The 19,346-nt window shown below is 42.7% G+C and overlaps 1 protein-coding gene across 3 annotated transcripts in view; it reads left to right on the forward strand.

Annotated features, from left to right (window-relative positions):
- The window catches only part of DST (dystonin), a 277,490-nt gene that overhangs the window by 107,471 nt on the left and 150,673 nt on the right, over window positions 1–19,346 (forward strand). For all 3 annotated transcript variants that reach the window (XM_029962798.1, XM_029962799.1, XM_029962797.1), the window contains exons 8-12: window positions 17,407–17,519; window positions 17,655–17,761; window positions 18,276–18,395; window positions 18,724–18,819; window positions 18,899–19,026. In XM_029962798.1, coding sequence (XP_029818658.1) covers window positions 17,407–17,519; window positions 17,655–17,761; window positions 18,276–18,395; window positions 18,724–18,819; window positions 18,899–19,026 — 564 coding nt within the window. The remainder of the gene's footprint in view (window positions 1–17,406; window positions 17,520–17,654; window positions 17,762–18,275; window positions 18,396–18,723; window positions 18,820–18,898; window positions 19,027–19,346) is intronic.

Consider the following 19,346-nt stretch of genomic DNA (forward strand, 5'->3'; position numbering starts at 1 on the left):
AAAAGGGGTAAACTGTGTTTAGGTCGAGCAGCAGTCTGATAAGCAAGCAGGACTGTAGTCTTTCAGGGTTTAAGACAAGGAAACAATTGAGGTTATTTCATGTAATGCTATACCCAGGCTTGCTGAGACCACATGCAAACAGTTGTCTACAAATTTTGGCATCCCCTTACAAGAATTTAAAGTACTAGAAATGCTGCATAGAGGGAAGGTGGTGATAGAGCACAAGAAAAATGCCTTTTTACTGTATTGTTAAAGAAATGTGGGGATCTGATCCAGAGGAGCCTTTGCTGTTGGTAAGCTTTATGCAAAACCTTAATGATGCCTATAGTTTCAAGTTGCATACAGTTTTAGAGAGTGAATGAGGAGAAGATGGCTACTATTCCTGGACAAAAGAGGAAGAGAGGCTAACAGTGAATGTGGCATGGAAAGAGTGTAGGTACACTAAATGCTTCATGTGGGAGGAAGAGGAATAGATGCTGCAGCATGTTCCCAGAGGAAGTAGCAGTGTGACAGCTCCATAAATGCTACATAAACTGAGAGATGGTCACAGAGCTTTTCTTTTGAAATATTTCTATACTAACTCCGTATGCTTTCAGAATTACTAAGTGGATATTTTTCGGAGTGTGGTATACCAGGGAGCAAGCTATATTCCTGCCTGCTAAATAACTGTTTTGGTTTAGAACAAGCTGTTTCAACCTTACCCAGGATGATTTGCTATGTATGTAGAGTTAGTTGAACACTAACTCCTGGCTGGCATTGCATATGGCATCCCTCTGATGTTAAAACATGTTGCAACCGATCAGGTACTGACATGAATACATTCCTTTAGGGGAGGGATAGTAATGCCTCAATTTGCTGAAACATGTTTAACACCCTTGGGGAATGACTCAGAAAGAAACTAAATATTACACAGTGTCAAACCTTAAAATGCTAAGGGATATGTTTTAAATAAAGAGATTAGGTGGGTCTGCTGGTTTTGGCTTGCTGTTTTGTGACTTGTAATTTATTGTTACCCAGCTTTAACAATAAGAAAATGTGAGTTTGGTTGTGGTGCTTTCCCTTCCCACCCACCTCATTGTTGAAGAGCGTGGTTATTTCTGTTTTCAGTAGTTTTTGTTATGTAGAAGAAGCAAACTTGGCGTTAAGAATTGGCAATTTGGGGAAAAATAAACTGCATTGCAGATGCTTAAAAATACTGACAAGCAGACATGCTTTTAATATTACTTGCCTGAGTATATTTCTCATGAGTTTAGAAATAGCAAGTTACCTCAGCTGCAGTTTAATTGGATGCACTCAGAAGAATTCTGTGATGGCACTTGGTAAAGGCACTATTAAAACAGTGCTGGAAGCGTGCCTGCAATTTTAACATCTTGTGTTGTGGTGGTGGTTAGCCTTAGTGGGTATTAGATGGAAGACTTCCAGTCAGTTGGATTGATTAATTTCAGATCTGGACTTAAAACGATCCCTGTGGATGTTGTACTGGATCCTACTGCTAACTAGCAGCTGAATAACAGTTTCCTTTTTGCTTTAAGTCAAAAAAAAAAAAAAGTTGGGATGAAATCAAAACTTTTCTCTTGCCTAGGCCAAATGGGAAAAAAGCAAAAAGTAAAGCTTTGGATTGAAAGGGTAGTTTTTTGTGTATCGTGTGTTTCTTACTCTTTGATCTGCAAGACCAAGACGTCTAAGGGTGTTGGAAGTCTTTATCTGAAAGGGTATGGTGTCTGAGCAGCAGTGGCATATGCTCCCATGATAAATTGCACAGGGAGAGGTCTTGGTCTTCAGGCAATGCCTTGGCAAATTTATGGCACATGGAGAAATGGTTGCCTCCAAGGCAGGATGGCACAAGGAGCCTTTAGGCAATTGCTTGAACTCATTGCGGTACCTCACCGTTCTTCCTTGTTGGCAACTGTATTAATCCCACTGGGGAAACCAGTGTGTCAAGCAGTCACTGCTGTGGTCTGGAGGGAGTATTCCTAGGAAATAGGAATGTTTCCTAGAACAGAAAAATAATTTGATTGGGTTTCTTCATTGTCTTTTTGGTTTTCAAACACTCCATTATTTATGATTATTTCTGTAGATTGCACAGTGTGGGTTGAGGTTAACAGCTATGAGCCTTGTTCCTATTTAAATTTTATTCTAAGTAAAAAATTGGCAAAGTTACTGCACCCTTTCTGGTTCTGTAATGACAGAAACAGCTCTTAGTACAAAGAGAATGTAAAATCTGTTTTTAAAGCTAGTGAAAGGACTGACAGGTCCTTTCTAATTTCATTCATGTGTGTACTGATCTCGAAACCTACATTGCAAACTTATTGCCAAGTTATGATTAGGGTTTATTTTGCATGGCTAAAGCTGAACTCCACATTTAACTAATAGATCTTTGATAGTACAATGTCTTAATTGTGTCTTTATCTAAATCAGTTGGTATGGCATGTTACAGGTAAAGTTTTGCAGTGGTAACAAAGGTGGGACAGGAGGCTTCAGTAGGTTTATTAAACTCAGTGCTTATCAAATCAAGGGCATACACAATAGAAGGAATGAGCTGTGTATATTGCTAAGGGCTAAATTAATAAGTTAGGGCATCTGATGGTTTTTGTTTTCCTTATTTTTAGTGCAGCTAAAACATTCATTAATTTTTTAATTGGAAGTCTTGATATAATATGTTGGATGTCTGAAGAACAGACAGGAAATGTATCTGTAAATAGTATGCCCTTGTTGCACCATCACTGGCAATACATTTTTCAGATTCATTAATTGTATCTGAAAACTTATGTGAAAAATTATGAAAAAAATATACAAAGGAGAGCTGAAGAGTTCAGATCACGTGAAAATTTTTCAGCTCTTGAGCTAATAAAAAGGCATTATTGTTCATCTTTATAGAAGTGTTGAGCGAAATCTGTAGAGACACATAAAATCAAGTATAGTGCAGGCATTCCTGTCACACCAACACAAGACAAAACCAGAAAGAGGATACAAGTCATAATGTGCCACGACCCGCGGGGAAGGGAAAGGGATCGGGCACTGCAAGAAGGGTCCGGGACACAGTAGAAGTCTCGTGGAGCAATGCCAACTTTATTGGGGGAAACAGTAACTTATAAAGGGTAGGCTCAGGGGCGGAGTTTTGGACTAGGGAGGAACGTGGGATTGACAACCGGGGAAACATGGTGATTGGGCAGTTGGGTAAGGAAGGGAGGAGTTTGGAAATCTCCGGGGGAAAGGACCAATGGGAGCTACCTCTGCACTGCACCAAACTCCAACCAATGGCAGGCAGAGGAGCGGGAAAGCAGGGAAAAAGGCGGGAAAACTGTGAGGGGAGGAAGAAGACAATATGGAGGATGATTTTTCAAAAACAACAACTGGGGTATACAGAACCATATAACAGCATAACAACGAACTGGGGAAAACTGGGGAGAACAAGAAAACTGTCAAGTCCGATATAGTGTCAAATCCGGTGTTATGGAGTAAAGTCCAGTAAAGTAAAGCCTTGTCCGGTGTTATAGGTGTCACTCAGGGCTATAGATCTTTCTCCAGGCTTGGTATTCGTCCCACTCTGCCTTGCGTTCCCCAACATCTCCCCCTTCTTTGTTTGCTTGAGCAGCAACGACGTTGGCGGTGACTGATGAAATCAGGGTTTTTCTTAGAAAAACAATCAGACAAGGTAAGACAACACATAACGAAACTAAACCAAAAAGGGCAATGAGACATAATATAATAATTTTTCGGGTCCAACTGGGTAAATTTGGTATCTGTAGCCAATCAAAGAGGTTATCGAGCCCTTCGCCTTTGTCTTGATGAATTTCCCGGACCAAGCCTTTTAATCGATCAATGCTTTGGTGAATGGATTCAGCATGGTCCGAGAAATTCATACAACACATGCCCTCGAACTCTTGGCACCCGTGACCGTGTGCCAAGAGGAGGAAATCGATGGCGGCCCGATTTTGTAAACTAACCTCTTTCAATTTCTGGGTGTCCGCCAGCAAGCCCTCAATTGCTTGGGTTGTAGCGTTAGCTTCCTTGGTTAGCCAACAACCAAGGTGCGTGAGCAAAGAGAGGGCGTGTGCTGTCCCTATCCCGGGGATAGGGAAGGACGCCCAGAAATTCTTCACCCTGGACCATATGTGAATGTTAGAATCACAGTCCTCTGGGAAGGGCAGAGGAGTGGGCCAATACTGCGGCTTTCCGAGATTCAGATGTGGTGCAGGGAGGGAGTTTTGGAGTCGAATCGGTGCGGAGATTGTTTGGGGTTCTGATTTAGCTTTAGGGGCGACAGGCTTGGACCCGGGGAATCGGAGGGGTGCTCCCATTGAAAAGGAAAGGGATTTTTTAACTCGGGTTTTTGGGAAGACGAATTGATTTTGTAGGTGGAACTTTGCCGGGTTGAACAAGGCTAACTTTCCTATTGTGCAGGGTCCTCCCTCGGGGTAGGCTCTAATGCCTGGCCATGCCCGATCCCCGCACAATAGGAAATATCCCTTTGGGAGTTTCATATTCCTAGGAACATGTTCTGTAGGGATAGTTGTTACCATCGAGCCATTGCACCACGGTGAAGTAGACTCACGGTAAAGGGGGTTATTAGCAGTTACGTTATGGGGAGTAAATAAAACAGCTTGGGTGTAACGATGGAAAATAACGCACGCTGTGGTTGGGAGTGAACCTATCAAATCAATTTCTTGAAAAGGGATATCAATAAAATTAAGGGAAGCAATCGTTTGGGCAAGGTTAGGGGAATTGAGTGGACCGGCTCCTTTGTTTCGGGTCTGGGACACGAAGGAGTTCCATTCTCTGGAGGTGATGGGAACCCCCACAAGGCAGGTACGAAATGGGCTTCCTGCGCTGGCCAAGGCTAGGCACAAGGTGTCTGTGCCAGTAGCCTTAGCCAGCGTTACCCACAAGTTCTCTCCTGGTTGGCTCATCCACTCTCGCAGAGGTGACATGTCGCTGAGAGGGACGAGCCCAAAGATGACGAGGTTGGAGACGATGAAGAGGCGAAACGGATGCATGCTGTCCTCCGGTGTGGTTCAGTCGCGATGGATCTTTATCCTCCTTGCCGGGACCCACTTTGGTCCGTCAGGACCTGAAATACACGCGTAGCCCTTCCCCCATGTTATCAAGGGGAAAGGGCCCGCCCATGTCTCGGTCAGCGGGTCCCGGTACATGATTTTCGCTTTTTGGGAGGTTGAACTTACAACACTCGTTCCAAAATGACGGTCTGCTGGACTTCTGTCTGTGTGGGTTTCCTGTTCCTCCAGCAAGTTCAAGAAATTTAAAACGTACATAATTTTATCTAGTTTTTCCTGGGGAGAGAGGCCAATACTCCCCCCCTTTTGTTTTTTGAGCAAATTTTTGATATTTTGGTGGGCACGTTCCACTATACCCTGTCCCGTGGGATTGTGAGGGATCCCAGTGGTATGGTGTACTCCCCACTGCTCAAAGAACCGTTTCGTGTCCGCAGACACGTAGGAGGGCCCGTTGTCTGTTTTTATTTGTTTCGGAACTCCTATCCTCGCGAATGCGGACAGAAAGTGTCTTTTGACATCACGGCTCTTCTCACCAGCATGCGCGGTGGCCACGATCATCTTCGAAAAAGTATCTATAGATACATGCACGTATTTTAGCTTGCCAAATTCAGGGATGTGCGTAACATCTGATTGCCAGATTTCTAACGCCGAGAGCCCTCTTGGGTTGGTCCCCTCTGGGGCGACTGGCGTGACAACCTGACAATCAGGGCACGTTTTCAAAATTTCCCTGGCTTGAGATAATTTAAGGCCAAATTGTTTTTGCAGCGATCGCGCATTCTGGTGGAAGAACTCGTGGGAAATTTTTGCTTGCTGGTACAAATTGGGAGTAACTACCATACCTGCCAGATGGTCGGCAAGTTGGTTTCCCTCCGCTACAGGACCGGGTAGAGCGGTGTGTGACCTGGTGTGGACGATGAAAAAGCCGAATTGCCTGTTCTGAATTAAGAATAATAATTTGGTTAGTAGTTCAAACAAGCTCCGATTGGATACTTCTTTTAGATAGGAATTTTCGATACGTTTGACCACACCAACAACATAGGCCGAATCTGAGACAATGTTGATCGGTTCACCACTGAAAATTTGGAAAGCCCGCACAACTGCTGAAAGCTCTACGATTTGGGGAGAACCTTCTACTTTGTGTATGTCATATTGCCAATCGTCATTTTGTCGCCAAATTATCACTGCATTACCAGTTCTCCCAGAGCCATCGGTAAATATTGTTTTGGCATTTTTTATAGGCAATTCTGATTGAATAATTTTTAATTTTAACGGAATTTGAATTAATCTTTGGATAAATGGACACGCCGGGAGATGTAACCGAATTTCTCCCGGGTAGTCTCCGATGGCAATTTGGAAATCAATGGAGGTTTGCAGCAGTTGGTCTAGATGTTCAGAGGTCAGCGGGAGGTAGATAAAATCTGGTTCCTCGCCGCTGAGCTCTAAACATCTAGTGCGGCCTTTGAATACTATCTTACTAATCATTTCAAAGACGGTGGTGATCGTCTTACCGAATTGGTGCGGGAGGAACATCCACTCCCACAGACAGAAGTCTTTTTGACCGTCAGTGAATTGGCCTAGAAGGCCAAGGGGTTGTCTCTCCTCTCTAATAATTATTAAGGAGGATGGCAGTCCCTCCATCCTCCTATATGACTGTCTTTCCTCTATCTTTTTTTCGACAATGGATAAGGTTCTAATTGCCTCTGGTGTTAGATGGCGGGGGGAGGACAGGTCAGCGTCTCCACGAAGCAGCTCAAACAGTGGGTGCAGATCTCCGGTTGTGATCCCCAGCACAGGTCGGATCCAATTGATCGCACCCAGTAGCTTTTGGAGGTCATTCAATGTTTGGACTCTTTTGTTAATTTCCACTGCTTGAGGCCGAATGGTTTTTTCTGTGATTTTGAGTCCAAGGTACCTCCAAGGTGATTCCCTTTGAACTTTTTCAGGGGATATTTCCAATCCGTTATCTTTTAGAGCCAGGATGGTTGAATTTAATGTCTCGTTTACAGCCAATTGAGATTTGGCACAAATCAAAACATCATCCATATAATGGAAGATGATTGATTGTGGATGCTGCTGCCGAATTGGACGCAACACTTCTGCCACAAACATCTGGCAGAGTGTTGGGGAATTTTTCATCCCCTGGGGAAGCACCTTCCACTGGAACCTGCGGTGGGGTTCACAAACGTTGATGGCTGGGACGGAAAAAGCAAATCGAGCCGAATCAGCCGAATTTAAATAAATTTGAAAAAAGCAGTCCTTGATATCAATGACCACTAGGGGCCATTCAGCAGGGAGCATAGATGGTGACGGCATTCCCTGCTGGAGGGCTCCCATTGGTTCTAGGACTTCGTTTACTTTTCTCAGGTCCTGAAGAAATCTCCAGGAACCTGAGGCTTTTTGAATGACAAACACTGGAGTGTTCCAGGGACTGGTGGAAGACTCCAGGTGTCCTTTGGCCAATTCTTGATTTACTAAGTCGTTGAGAATTTGCAGCTTTTTACGAGGTAGGGGCCACTGATCAACCCAAACTGGCACATCAGTTTTCCAGCTCAGTCTGGGGAGCTGCTTCACTTCAGTGACCCCTCCTAAAAATTTTGTTCCGGGGACAGGGTTCTCAATGAGAGTTCCCACTGCCCCATCGCGTCCCGTCCCCACAATGTAATTGGAATGTTTAGAATGTAAGGTTGGAGGGACGCTGGTCTGCCCTCCGGTCCATAGACTGTCAGTACCTCCTTACTCCGGACTGGATATTGCGTTCCCCCCACGCCGCTAACTTGTACATAGGCCGTTTGTGCGGGCCATCCGTGCGGCCAGTCCTTAGAGGCGATTATAGTCACATCCGCTCCCGTGTCCAAGAGACCTTCCACTTTGACTCGCTGTGGGCGTCTGGGCTGTGAATAGTAAATTAGACAAGTTAGCAGAGGGCGAGAAGATTCAACAGTGGTTGACCACAAAACTTCTTTGTTGTCTTCTCTTCTTCGCTCCTCGTCAACAGACAGCACACACAGCAAGTCATCCATGGAGATCATCTTGGCCACGGGGAAATGCTCCTCTAGCTGTACGGGGGGGGTATGAACACATAAACAAACAGCGATGTTATTATTCGCAAGTCCAGTCAGGAGAGAGGGTACTACTATTACTCCCTTATCCACTGCCGAAAGGTGAGAGGTAATTAGATAGGTAGCATCAGGGTTGACTGCCTTCGACGGCTCAACCCTGGCGAGCTGTTCGTAAGAGCTCAAGTGAAGGGAGGGGTGTACGACAGACAGGATCACCCAGGGGAGTGGAACGCATTGTCTCGCCACCGGGACCGGGTCAGGGAGCGGCCGCCGAGTCACGGGGTAGCTGGGCGTGATGCCTGGCGCAGAATAGAGCGCACATGGGGGGCATTTGGTATCATCGCGCTCCCCCGAGCGCTCAGCTCCCCGTTTCCCGACGGCCCACACTCACCCAACCGGAGGTCCGGCATTGACGAAAAGGTTACCCGTTTTTGTAACCGAGGTGAACGGCGCGGAGGGAGAGGCTCACCACTGATGTTGGTAAGGGACCGGCAACTGGAGGTCCAGTGTCGTCCCTTCCCGCACCTACGACACAATGTATTTGGTAGATTAGGTGTCGATTGGGACAACCTTGGGCAGTGTTTTTTGAAGTGTCCCTTCTCCCCACATTCGAAGCAATGGTTGGGACCTGAGAATGCGGCAGCCATTAGACGCGCTTTATGGGAGTTTGACCCGATATTTTTACACGCTTCAATCATATCTAATAGAGTGGGATCCTTCAAGAGCTTGAGCGCTCTTTGGCAGTCCTCATTCGCCTTTTCGATAACCAATTTCCTAAATAAAATTTCTTGGCATTCCTTTTGAGGGACCTGCCTGGCAATAGCCTCTTTTAACCGTGTTATAAATTCAGTGAAAGGTTCTTTTACGCCTTGGTCAATCATTGTAAAGGAGGGGGTCGGCACATACGCGTCGGCCACCTTCTTTAGGGCGTCTAGGGCCAATTCTTTAGACTTATCTAATAATTTAGGATCTAATCTAGCTTGATCCCCTCTACGCGTGTAGTCACCCTCCCCATAGAGCATGTCTATGGCTTGCCGTGGGGGAATACCTCGCCTCTCCATCCGGTCATTCACCCAGGTTATAATGCGCTTCTTCCACTCGGTTTCAAAAGCTGAGGCCTGTACTGTCGTTAGCAACCCTCCCATCACACCCCGTATATCGAAAGGTATCAAGGTATATGCCAAAAAGAACGATTCTAGTAAACCGAGGGTGAAGGGGGCGCCCAATCCGTACTCTACAATGGCTTTCTTGATATCCTTTAGCATAGGATACGAGATAGGGCGCCACTCCGGTGGTTTGCCCTCGTCATAGTAAACCGGGAAGGCTTTTAAAAACTCCGCATCTCTAGCGGATGCTGCTCCTTCTCGGACTTCGCTCCAGATGTCTGGAGCATCGTCTGGTTCATCCGGGGAATATGGCGGCCAATGATAGTCTGATGGGGGGTACCGGCGGGCGGAGTAGGCCTCGGTGACCTTGGCCTTATGGGCGCGGCCATCTTGCCGGATGTTACCTCTGGCCTTCGCCTTAGCCCCGCCCACTGCACCCCGTGACTTCCGGGAGGGGGATCGTTCTGGGGAGGAGTCCGGAGTGGCGGAAGAGGGCGTAGAGGGAGGCGTGTCCGGGGAGGGGCTCCGCGCGCGCGTATACGGGGGCGGAGACGGCGCTGTGGGTGGAACTACAGGGGCCCGCCTCCGCTTTTCCCGCCTCGATCTTTCCCGCGCTTCCCGGGGCCCCGCCTCCTCGCCGCCATTCCGTGATCGCCGCGATCCCCATCTTCTCGCCCTCCCACCATCTTGTGACTCGCTGTCGGAGTCCCTCCCGCCATCTTGTGTGTGGTGGTTGGTGTCCTTCTTCCCTCTCCCGGTGTCCTTGTCTGTATTGCAAGTGTCCGTGTCCGTGTGTTTAATGTCTCTGTCCGTGTCTTTCTCTGTGTGAGATTTATTTTCTTCTGTGGACTTGGAGGATACAGCTTCTTGGGTGTTACTGCTGTCGTTCTTATTCATCATCTGGTGCTGAAGCACCATCAGAATAAGCCTCCAGGCGATAAGCGCCTCTTTTGCGAGTCGGTCACCCCTGCCGTTCTCTCGCCACAGTTGAAATCCGATGGCTTGCCATTTGTCGAATGTGGTGTTATCGTTCACTTGGTGACCGTGACGGTCAAGCCATCTGGCAAGGGCTTTCGCCGATTTCTTATCTAAAGGGTGACCGTGCTCGATAACAAAGTCCTTGAGGCGGCGATAAACGTATTTTTGGGAGGTGGAGAGTGTGAGTCCCATGCTGGTAATCGGGCTCCTCAGCACTCCCAGGTGTTATTCCTCCCTTTCGAATTTAAATTATTGGGGTGAGGTGTGGGGTAGAGGTGTAGGGACTGTCCCCTGCAGCTCACCTGTCCAGGCGTGCGACCCGTGCGACTCAGAAAGTCCACAGCCGTCGGCTTTGCAGAGGAGGGCCGGCGGAGCAATCTCCTCTCCTGGAGATGCCTGAGCTCAACTGGCAGCGCAGGAGTTCTCCTGATACAGGAGACCTCTACTGCGCCCCACGTTGGGCGCCACTTGCCACGACCCGGGGGGAGAGGAAAAGGATCGGGCACTGCAAGAAGGGTCCGGGACACAGTAGAAGTCTCGTGGAGCAATGCTGACTTTATTGGGGAAACAGTAACTTATAAAGGGTAGGTTCAGGGGTGGAGTTTTGGACTAGGGAGGAGCGTGGGATTGACAACCGGGGAAACATGGTGATTGGGCAGTTAGGTAAGGAAGGGAGGAGTTTGGGAATCTCCGGGGGAAAGGACCAATGGGAGCTACCTCTGCACTGCACCAAACTCCAACCAATGGCAGGCAGAGGAGCGGGAAAGCAGGAAAAAGGCGGGAAAACTGTGAGGGGAGGAAGAAGACAATATGGAGGATGATTTTTCAAAAACAACAACTGGGGTACACACAACCATATAACAGCATAACAACAAACTGGGGAAAACTGGGGAGAACAAGAAAACTGTCAAGTCCGATATAGTGTCAAATCCGGTGTTATGGAGTAAAGTCCAGTAAAGTAAAGCCTTGTCCGGTGTTATAGGTGTCACTCAGGGCTATAGATCTTTCTCCAGGCTTGGTATTCGTCCCACTCTGCCTTGCGTTCCCCAACAATAATGATCATGCAAAATGCATTAATACTGTATGATATTGATGGTAGGGACTTGTGGAGCTTGAGATAAGTATTTGCCTCATACTTTAATGAACAATATGCAACTGTATGCAGCAGCATGCTTTTTGGTTTATTGCAGTTGTAAGAATAAAACTTTCCTATAATGATAGTTTTCAATTAGAAAACATCAATTTTCTCTGAATTCTGACGTGTTGCCATGATGACACTGCTCAGCTTCACCCACTGGTTTGATGCATTGGAGTAATTTTTGTATCACCATCTCATGTGGTAATTGAAGATGTTATCGTAATATGGTTGAACAGTCATTTTAGTCTCACATTTGCAGTTACATGAAATATTTTCCCTGTCTCGCTGCCCTAGGAGATATTTCTAAAAAGTCATAAAATATATATGTAAATTACTTCAAATAGTCTGTGTCAGGTGGCCAAGACAAGGGTTTCATGGAATACTTTGCACTGGTTTCCACCGTTAAACTTCCAGTCAAGTGATGAATGATGAGCTACCAGGTGTGACATACCACGCTTCTCCGTAATTACTGTAGTAAAATTTGGTAGCCTTTCTGAATTTGTTTTGTATTAATTGAATGAGAACATTTTCAAGAAACCCTAAACAAAACTGCAGTAATCATTGGTATTAAGTCTGTGAGATCCAGTTAAGCAATTCTGAGTTTAAAATGTACAGTATTGCTTTATTTTTCTGTGAGTGTCAGTCTCAAGTCATGTGTGTTCAGTGAGGAAGAACGCTTCTTGAGGCAAGAAGGGTCACCTGGTTCAGACATCTGGACATCTGGTTCAAAACTTACTTTTGCCAGTTGCAGATGTCAGCATGTAAATTGGTGCTCACATTTGTACCGAGGTCTGAGTCTGAACGTATCTTTCCTAAACATAAATCAATTAGCAAAACTAAGCTAAAAAAACTCCTCATGTGATTGTTTTGTATACAGATCCTTCTGAGACAAATCCACAGCTTTGTAAAGAATCCAGAGCTTCTGAGAGGGGGAAGCCTAGGATATAGTGATTCAGGATGGGGTTTTTGACACCAAGAAATCTGCTACAGAACCTTATGCTGTGTGTACACTTTGTGGTCCTTGATTCTGATGATAAAGGAGATCTGTTCCTCTACAATGCTACAAAGTCATACCTCCTTGCCATTTTTGAGCAGAAACTCTCCTCTTCCTCTTCTCTCTAAGTGATCAGACCATCTCTGAAAAAGGATCAGGAAAATATGGTAGGCATATGTATTAGGAAAGGGTACTTCCAACACTAAAATTAGATCTCATGGTTATGACAGTGTACAGAGCACTGCATATGCAAACATGAGGCATCCACAGAAGTGTGTGGGTCACAAAAACAATATGTATTAGTTGAAGTCCAGCAGTCATTCTCATTGTGTTGCTTCCTCAGTCTTTCTGAATCTTTGGCAAGCTGTCTTGAACAAGACTTTACATGAACATTTTGTGTTTTCTAATTCCCTTCTTTGCAATGTTCTACCATTAACCAAAATCTTCAGAATAGATGATAATATATTTCTTGTACTCTCTCCTGAAATACATGTTGAATCCTATTTGTTTCAGAAGTCTGTCTTGTCTTTTTTCAAATTTTATTTTATGACTGTGTATTCTGGCATGGTCTTTATTTTGTTCCAGTAGTTCTCCCATCCCTGAAAAATGCATGAGTCTTTCTGGCACACATCCTTTTCATTTGTCTATGATCAATGAAACAAAGTACTTTTTTAATTTTATAAGCATTTTCTGATTGCATCAGTGGAAAAGCTAACTGGACTATAGTGATGTGATACACTTCACTGCATCTTCAGTCATGTTTTCTTCTACTGGTAACACAATATTGGTATTTCTGCTAAATATAAGCTAAGAATGAAATACCCTTTAATATCAGGTATTACTCAGGCAGTGTGCAGACTTTCCTGAAAGAGAGTCGTGCAGATTAAACAGCTTAGATGGTTCATGTAAATAACTTCAGGCTTGTCAACCTTCTGAACCCAGTAACAGTATTTTCAAGTGGAATATTCCTCTGATGTGTATATTTATGCTTTAGGAAAGTTAAACACTGTTGTAACTTGGGCAACTGTCATCCCGGAACAGTGAGGAGAAGGATGTGATTTCTTCATCATTGACTGGGAAAATTAAAGTTCAGTTAAACATCTTTTTCCATTTTGAGATGTCAAATCCCTGTCAAATCTAATCTTTTGTTTTGTTGGGCAAATATTGTAGCTGCTAGTTTGGATATTGAGCTGTTTTGCTAGGTATTAAGCTCTGGCAATGAGAAAATCTACATGTACATAACTTTATTTATTATGTACAACTCTTTGATTTCAAGGAGTTTTTGCAGGATAGAAAACTTGCATTTGAACCATGTAACTTGCATTTGTAACCCCCTTAATTTCTTTATGCTGTTCTGCAGATATTGGTTCCTTGCTTCTCTTTGTGGTGTTAGGCATTTGTTTTCTTGAATTGATAGTAATTTTGTCAGCTTCCTAATTGAGGTGGTATTAATCACACCTTTCCCCCCCACTTCTGATACAAATTGTATTAATTTCTAACACCTACACTAAGATCTCAAATGGCAGGCATCAATCTTTTTATAAATGAAATGATTAAAGACTCTCAATGTAGAAGCCAAACCCCTTGACTTAGGTGTGGCTGCAGCAGAAGCATCTTCTTTGCATGCAATGTTCCAACTCAACTAGTGTTTGGGATGTTTATGTACGTGTTCTCATGGCAAGGCCCCAGACTGCTGAAAAATATTCCATAAAATGACTCACACTATTATGACAGAAGGTAGAGTCATTGAATGTTCCTTAAAGTGCATTTAATTTAATTTGTTCTTGATTAAGCATAAAACCACTTAATAGTGCTATTCAAATTGATATAAAATATATTTATAATACATGATAAATAGCTTCTAAAAAATTCATGTATTTTTGCTATAGCCTTAAAAAATGACAATGTTTGCCATGATAGATGATGCTTTTAAATCTAATGTTTACTTCAATTAATACAATTAAATGAATATGTATTAGAAGGATACTCATCTCAACAGCAATTTCAACAGTTAGTAGTATTTCCATTTAGTGGACAGGTTTCTCTGCAAGCTTACGGCACATAAAAATGACATTGTTTTCTATTTTAAATTGAGAAACCCCCCTCCACTACTAAACAAAAGGAACAATGTGGCAGTCTGATTTCCTGAGCCATGTTTTTTGGATGCATTTTTCTTGGGCTAAAAACATCGTTTACTGAGCTCTGGGAGGAAAGCTCCTTTTCCTGTGGCTTTGCAAGGTATCCCTCTATTATTTGCTAAGAGGAAGGGGTGACCTGCAGAGGGGTAGGCCCCAGGCAGCATGCATTTGCTGTGGCCAGTACCAGGTGCTTTAGCATTCAAGTCATAATACTTGTCGTTGCCCTTCCATAACCCATGAGTAGGCTAGTTCTCAGTCAGCTGTGTAGCTTTCTGTCTGCTTCCAAAAACTGAAGGCAAGCACTATTAAGACAGACATGAATGCCATTCTCTGTAGTATTTTCTTCTAGATCAAGACTTTAGAGAAATATAGACCATTTAATCTAGTTCAGTATGCTATGTGCTAAATGTATAATTAACTGAAAATAGCAGTACTCATTGCAGTTTTTCTATGTTCTTAAGGAGAAACGGGAATAACCATATTCTGGTAGGAGTTGCAGGGATGGGAGAGTATGTTTAAAAGATGGGGAGGCATCTCACAAAGTAGGCTTTTCTTCAGCTGGGGAGTGAAGCCACAGCACCAATGTAAAATGATGTATTATGCAAGAACAGTAGTTTTTATTGATTCTGTTACCCATATCACAGTGAGAAAAATGTTACCTCTTCTTCATCTAAATGAAAGCTTTATTCTAAGGAGATTATTGTGTCAGTGTCTCTGGAGCTTGCAGCTTGTTTTCGGGGAATAGTCAAGGCCTTTACAACTTGTTCTTTCATGTTCTGAGAGTTGGCAATCGAACAGGCAGTGTAAAAGATTATTCTTGGGACATTTTTATCAAGCATGAAACAAATTTAAAGAAGGTAGGAGGAAAAAAAATAACCAAACCAACAGTGTTACACTTAGAGAAACCTGATTGTCTTTTCAAAACTGCTGTTAAAGCAGTCATTATTACTCATACCATCTCTATTATTATGGCTGAAACAGGAGTGTTCAGTTTTCTAACACTGTCTTTTATTTTTCTTTAATTTTCTGTGCTGCTAAAAGCAATGGAAGGTATTGGTTTCATTGCATTGTTTTCGTTGCACTGAAATTTAGAGAAGAATAGTGTGAGCTTGATCATGCTTCCACTAAGCATATTGGAAGTGGAAAGTCCCACTGCTTTAGAAGGATTATATTGCACTGCTAAAGTTTTATTATTAATTAAATGTTCTTTATAGACATAATGGGTTCTGTGTTACCATCTGTCTTATAGACTTGTCTTCAAAAAAAGCCCAAGGAAACCAGTGATTCTAAATGGCTGAAAAGCAATAGATTTTTATTTACAGTGTCCTTGTAGTTAGTTCAAAGATGAACTTGTATTGAGTTTCCCAAAGTTAATACTATTTTGTTATCCATGGAATTTGGGGTATTGCCAAATGAAATGCTATCATTAATTTTGAACAATGTGATATTTAACAGTTTTATTTCTATCTGTTGCAATTATTTAAAGCTTCTGCTACATACAGCCAAGAAAATAGTTTCTCTAGAAACAAAAATGAGAAAATTAAAGAACTGAATTTTTCACTAAAAGTTGTATGCCATATTTTTTTCTTTTGGTGTTTTGTGAGTCTGGTTTTCAGTAGTGTAGGATTTCAGTAGCAAAGGTTTCAGACCCCTGTGGCTCTAGTTAGCTTCAGTGGGATGAATTTTTGCTCAGCATCTTTGGAAGTCCCTTCCTTTTTGGTGTTATGGCTAACAGAATTCCAGTGCTGAAAGAGGCGGAGAGTAATATACTCTGGACTGAGAACTGCAAAATCTAAAAGCCAAGTCCTACACAGCAAGCTAAAAGGACAACAGTAGTTTTGGTCTGTTCAGCCTGGAGCAGAGGAAACTGGGGAGAGACCTCCTTACAGTCTACAACTTCCTCATTGGAGGAAGAGGAGGGGCAGGCACTGATACCTTCTCTGTGGTGACAGTGACAGGACCCAAGGGAATGGCCTGAAGTTGTGTCAGGGGAGTTTTAGGTTGGATATTAGAAGAAAGTTCTTCACCCAAAGAGTGCTTGGGCACTGGAACAGGCTTCCCAGGGAAGTGATCACAGCACCAAGCCTGCCAGAGTTCAAGAAGCATTTGGATGATACTCTCAGGCACATGGTGTGACTGTTGGGGATGGTCCTGTGCAGGGCCAGGAGTTGAACTTGATGATCCTTGTGGGTCCCTTCCAACTCAGCATATTCTGTGATTCTGAAGCTTTACATTAATTTAAAACATTAAAGCAATGATGCTGATACAGAATTGGTACAGGATAATACTTTTGGGCCTTAAAAATGTTTACAGGTAAGATTGGCTTAAGACAAGCATTCCATTAAAACAAATGTATTGTGACTGGCAGTGGAGTTTAGCAGGATGAAGGTGTGAATGTGTAAGTGCAAGGAGCTAAGAGTTTTCTATAAGAGAACTGGCAGCAGTGTTTAACTGAAAGCAGGGCTTCAGTGTCAATGTCTGCCATTTGAAGACTTTGAAGCTCATCAGGAATAGGTTAAAGTGATATTTTTTGTGACTAAACCTTTTTACTCTGTGGGTTCTGACACGTGGTAAAGAATTTGATGAAGAATGACTAAAAACTTGTAAAAGCAGTAGAAATTAACTCCCTCGTGTAAAAGAGAAAAGTGAGTTCAACGCACAACCCCAAGTGCAGTGGAGAGGACAAGGCGTCATAATACAATGGCAGTGCACATGAATAAATATGCATAAGAAAATAGAGATGGATACAAGGGATGGATAGAAACATTAGCTTGTAGATAGAGAAGTGACAGTGTTGTAATTGCTTGTGTTTCTCAATTAGCAGTGACCTCAGCCTATTCACCTGATTTTAGTGAAATCCTTTTTAATGAAAACTCTGTTGCTGTATCCATCCATGCTCTTGGTTTGATTTACCAATACAGCAGTGATTTCAAACCGGTAAAGAGTTGTAACCAAGTGTTACTGTTCTTATTTGACAGGCCGGACCTGATAGACATGAATACCGTTGCTGTTCAAAGCAACCTTGCAAATTTAGAACATGCTTTTTTTGTAGCAGAAAAACTTGGTGTTGCCAGACTTCTGGATCCTGAAGGTAAGAGAGTTGCAGAGGGCTTTGTTGCAAAACCCCTAGCATTAAAATAAAATTCAATCTGCCTGCAGGTTGTAGCATATTTGCGGGCATTCTTACAACTATGTGATAAAGTGGTGTTCTGTCTTGCTCTTTTAGATGTTGATGTTTCCTCACCTGATGAGAAGTCAGTAATAACTTATGTGTCATCACTTTATGATGCATTTCCCAAAGTACCAGAAGGTGGTGAAGGCATCAGTGCAAATGTAAGTAAGAAAAAAATACTTGTGCTTCATTAATAAAATTCTGGATTTCAGATCCAGAATGTTAGCTGGATCTTCCATAGGAGTGCTGTCACACTTTTCTTTGACATGATTTTTCTAGGTTGAGATTTTAGAGTCTTAGCTGTTTCATATTGTGGACATGAAAATATCTGTGCTAAGAGCTTAACTAAAAACAATATACCTGAAGTTGGAAAAAGATCAATTCATAGTTCTTACTTTTCAGTCATGGACATATACATTTTGCCTCTCTGATTATTATCAATCTCAAGTTTACTAACCTAGAAAATACCGTGTTTTCAGTGGAATTATTTGGGACCAAATCATATATTTGGAAACTTTTAAGTGGGCTGTAATGAGCAAGTAAATATTGTTTCAGAATTGCAGGATTTCAAAATCTTTTTTTATATGTGTGAAGACCTCAGTCTTCAAAGCTGAAGCAGAAATGATGTCTCAGATGATTTTCATCTGTTCTGTAATCTGGGTTTTGCTTTGGCAGGATGTTGAAGTCAAATGGGTTGAATATCAGAATATGGTGAACTACCTCATGCAGTGGATCAGACACCATGTCATGATAATGTCTGACAGAACATTTCCCAACAATCCTGTGGAATTGAAGGTGAGATGTGATGACTTAAACTTTCTGTTGGAATTACACTTATGTTACTGACTCAAAGCAAGCTTGAACAAATGATGTGCTTATTGATTTATTCAATTAAAGCAACTCTAGAACAGTACTACTTCTTGACCTTTCCGAAGTAAATAAATACATTACTAACATATGAGCAACCAAAAGCAAATCTTTAGTTTTACACTGATCATTTTTTGTAGAACTGTGGTAGGACAGTATAAAGGTAAGCTTGTGAAGAATATTAGGAGAGGGTTTAGAGAAGAAGGTTATATTAACTATAAGTAAAAGCTGACAATGTTTTTTTATGTTTCTGTAGGCACTTTATAATCAATATTTACAGTTTAAAGAAACAGAAATTCCACCAAAGGAGACAGATAAATCAAAAATTAAACGTCTATATAAACTGCTAGAGGTAAGTTTTAGCATGCATTGAAATGTATAGAAGTTCCCTTTCTGTGGCTTAAAATAACAAATATGTATGAATTGTTAAGGTCTGGATAGAATTTGGACGCATCAAACTTTCTCAAGGCTACCATCCAAATGATATAGAAAAAGAATGGGGAAAGCTTATTATTGCCATGCTGGAAAGAGAGAAGACTCTTCGACCAGAAGTGGAGAGGTATGCTAGTGAATGTTGGACAGGCTTGGTTAATATATTTTCTGTTGTTTTAACCCATACTGAAATTTGTAAATACCTTCTTCCATGATAAATTCCACATTATTTTACTAGATCAAGTAATTGTACTTTTGTTCAAGGCCTGAAGCTCTTTACCTGCTTCATAGAGGCAGGTCCAGACAGAAATAACTTCTGTGGTCTCAGATGGTCAAGATGAACAGTATCTGTGCCTCAGATCATCAAAGCACTTACACACAAATATAGCCACCTTCTCTGTACAGTTAGTCAGAGCTGGGTTTATATCAGTTCACTGTCTCTTATAA

This window comes from Manacus vitellinus, unplaced genomic scaffold, assembly GCF_001715985.3.
Source record: "Manacus vitellinus isolate BGI_N305 unplaced genomic scaffold, ASM171598v3 scaffold_4_pilon, whole genome shotgun sequence".
Classification (NCBI taxonomy): domain Eukaryota; kingdom Metazoa; phylum Chordata; class Aves; order Passeriformes; family Pipridae; genus Manacus; species Manacus vitellinus.